Genomic DNA, 3,401 nt, shown 5'->3' with positions numbered 1-3,401 from the left:
AATCTCTAAGCTGGAAAGAACTTTAGAACCATCTAGTTTTCCTAGATTATTCTTTAGTGAGAAACCCAAGTTACTTATTCATGAACTTACAGTGACAGAGAAAGGTTCTGTGCATCAACAGCTGTCACGGTACCTCTGCCAGTCATTCAAACATGCATCATAGGCTATCAGCCAGATGATCAGTCAATATCTTTATTGCTTACTCACTATGCCAGTGAGCCTTCCAGTTGTTTGAACTTTGTTCCTTTTGAAACTGGAGAATGACAATTCTCAGTGCATTGGCGTCTATTTCCATTCCCTTCATTTCCTTCTCCAGCCTGAATAATCTCTTTTTTCTTCTCCTTTCTTTTTAGGTTTGATTCTCTACATATTTCTTTCCCATTTTACATCTCCACCTTATCCAATAGATTATTGCCCTGAGCTGGAAAGGGTTGATGAGGTCTGACATGGCTAGGTTACCTCTGCTACACAAACTGTCTTTGATTAGTCCTAAAGCTTTATTCATAACACCTCATTCCCAGCCATGCTCTGAGACTCATAGCACACTGGAACATTCTTTTCTGTTCTTGTCCCTCTGAAGGGAATCTCTAATGCCCCATGGAAGTTGGCAACACAACCAGAGTCACTGTGTTTGTTCTCCAAGGACTATCCAACAACCCTCAGATCCAGATAGTACTCTTTGTAACATTCCTGGTGATTTACCTCCTGATCCTCACAGTGAACCTGCTGATGCTGCTGGTGATCAGGACTGATTCCCACCTGCACACCCCCATGTACTTCTTCCTCAGTCACCTCTCCTTCCTGGATGCTTTCTATGCCTCAATCATTGTGCCTAAGCTGCTAGAGAACCTGCTTTCCAAGCAGAAAACTATATCCCTCCTAGAGTGTTTCACTCAGATCTCCTTGGTCATATTTTCAGGGGGCACTGAAACCTGCCTGCTTTCAGTCATGGCCTATGACCGGTACCAGGCTGTGTGCCGCCCACTGCTGTATGTGGGGACTATGAACAAGAAGGTGTGTGCTGGCCTGGCGGGAGCCTCCTGGGCCATAGGAATGGGGACTGGCCTGCTTAACACCATCCTGCTGGCTCAGCAGCACTTCTGTGGCCCCAACCTCATCCTCAGTTTTGCCTGCGAGTTTCCTCTAGTGCTCCTGTTGGCCTGTTCTCACCCCTCCATGAGTGTTGCCTCCATCCTGACCACCATGGTGGTCCTGGGCCTTGGCACCCTTGTCCTACTCCTGGGATCCTACACCCATATCATCATGACAGCCCTGGGGATCAACTCTGCCTCAGGTCAGAACAAGATCTTCTCTACCTGCTATTCTCATTTTCTTGTGGTCACCATTTTTTATGGCTCAGGAGTTTTCAGGTAAGTCATTGCTATACCTCCAGAATGTGGAAGTGGGATATTTTTCACTTGAAATTAATGGTGATCTGTAGAACAGAGCACTGCAAAGTAGTAGGAAAAGAACCGCACAAGAATTCAGAAGTCCTGAGTTCTAGTTCTGGCTCTGCTGTGTGGAGTATTAAAAATTTATTTTCTTTCCAAGATCTCAATTGTCTAACTCTGAAAAATGATCTTACAAGGACTAAAGTATTTTCTAATTTCATTAACCTATGTTTTGGGAGTTTTGGAAGGAAATCAGAGAGATCTTCGTAGGCTTTTATTCAGAGTTGGATAAAATATATATATAATATATTATACTTGAAACAGATGCCATTTCTCTTTCCTACTGAAAGATGATGATCCAAAGCCTATTTGTCCTATAACTATTAATTAGGCAGCTACGTACAACGACTGCTTTGCACAATCAAGGTCAATTTTAGTATGTGTCATACCACAAGACAAATATTACTAACCTCATTTTCGGATTTAAAAAAACTGAGTTTCAGGAGTAACCAGGTGCTTTATCAAAGTTGCCTGAACAAGCTAAGAATGGAGGCAAAATATAAACTGAGTCTCACTGGCTTGAAAACCTCAAGCTCTTTTCTACCATGTTTCTCTCGAACATAAACAGCTGTAGTTAATGAGCCCTTGCTTCCCAGGAAATAGAGTCACTAATGGCCTGTGCTCTCTACTAGTGAATCTGGAGATGGATTTTCACAATTAGTCTTACCATTATTGGATTAATAATCATTTAGCATTCATATCATGCTAAACACAGTTTTATCTTTCACTTTATTTACAGATCTTGGCTTCTTTTCTAAGCCAAATGTGCTAAAAAGGACAAATGTTTGTTCCACTGAGCATTAGAAAAATAATGTGCTGCCATTCTGGGGTAATTCCAAGAGCCATAAATGTTGGGGAAAATGACAGCATGATTGGATGAGCATACAGTTTTGTAAGGAACAATCATGACAAGATGGGAACATACAGTTGTATATATTTAAAAAAAGGAAGAGAAAACATTCTTCATATTCTCAACGTAACTACTAAGGAAAGACACTTTGAAAAGTATGAAGTGCTATAGAAATGCATGAAATCATTTTTAGTTCTATTCTAACCTGGAGCACTTCATATACTGCAGAACTTCCTTTTTCTCCTGAGGGCAGCTCCTATAATGTTCGGCATAAGATCACTCATGTATGGAGGCATTTGAAGGCGGCAATGACTGACTTCTCATGATAATACAGTCATTTCTAGATGCTTCTACCAGTGATAGCTAATTCAGCCCAGAGGACCCTCTTTGCAGAGTCTGGGATGGGATGGACCCTGGCTGCCTACAGCCATGTGTCTGTTGTCCTGAGCTCATTTTATTCCTTTGTGCAATTCCCTTCAAGGTACAGGACTCCAGCTTCTGGCTCAGCCCTGGAGCAAGTTCTATCTGTGTAGTACAGTGTGGTGACCCCGCTACTGAATCCCCTTATCTACAGTCTGAAGAACCAGGAGGTGAAGGCAGCTCTAAGGAGGATGCTGGCCAGGAAGCCTAGGCTTACCTTCTAAGCCAGGCTCTACTGTCTCCTCATAATCGAGGAAAAATCAAGAGAAGGAAGAGGAGATAGAGAGTTTCATTTCTAAGATATCTCAGCATGAATCCTTGTCCCAAATAGAAGTCTTAGTTCCTCTGACCCTTGTGCCCTCCCCTAGTCAAGCAAGATGGATAAACCTCCACAGAATTGATGGCATTCATCCACAAATGACCCAGTCACTACACAAGAAAATTTTCTCAAAAACCATAAAGAGGAATTATCAAAAAGTGAAAAATAGAACCACCGAATGTCCCAGCAACTCCACTTCTGGGAATAGAGCCAAAGGAAATGAAAATACTAACTCAAAAAGACATATGCAAGTACGTCTGTGGTGATCCAAGGGTAAAGAATCTGCCTTGCAATGCAGGGGACATAGGTTCAATCCCTGGTCAGGGAACTAAGATCCCACATACAGAGGAGCAACTAAGTC

At 42.3% G+C, this 3,401-nt stretch overlaps 1 protein-coding gene across 1 annotated transcript; it reads left to right on the top strand.

The window, feature by feature from the left end:
- The first annotated feature begins 597 nt into the window (after positions 1–597).
- On the top strand, positions 598–2,834 carry LOC101122017 (olfactory receptor 8S1-like). The gene is made up of 2 exons (XM_012174370.4): positions 598–1,370; positions 2,783–2,834. Exons 1-2 carry the CDS (start codon positions 598–600, stop codon positions 2,832–2,834), a joined length of 825 nt encoding a protein of 274 aa, XP_012029760.4.
- Positions 2,835–3,401: the final 567 nt, after the last annotated feature.

Source organism: Ovis aries, chromosome 3, assembly GCF_016772045.2.
Source record: "Ovis aries strain OAR_USU_Benz2616 breed Rambouillet chromosome 3, ARS-UI_Ramb_v3.0, whole genome shotgun sequence".
In the NCBI taxonomy this organism is placed as follows: domain Eukaryota; kingdom Metazoa; phylum Chordata; class Mammalia; order Artiodactyla; family Bovidae; genus Ovis; species Ovis aries.
The sequence above is the reverse complement of the archived record's forward strand: the minus strand, read 5'-3'. Positions and strand labels throughout refer to the sequence as shown.

Excerpts from the sequence above, each read along its gene's own strand:
- LOC101122017 (XM_012174370.4), top strand. The coding sequence starts at position 598 with ATGGAAGTTGGCAACACAACCAGAGTCACTGTGTTTGTTCTCCAAGGA. Across the intron at positions 1,371-2,782 it reads TATGGCTCAGGAGTTTTCAG|GTACAGGACTCCAGCTTCTG; the intron begins GTAAGTCATTGC and ends ATTCCCTTCAAG.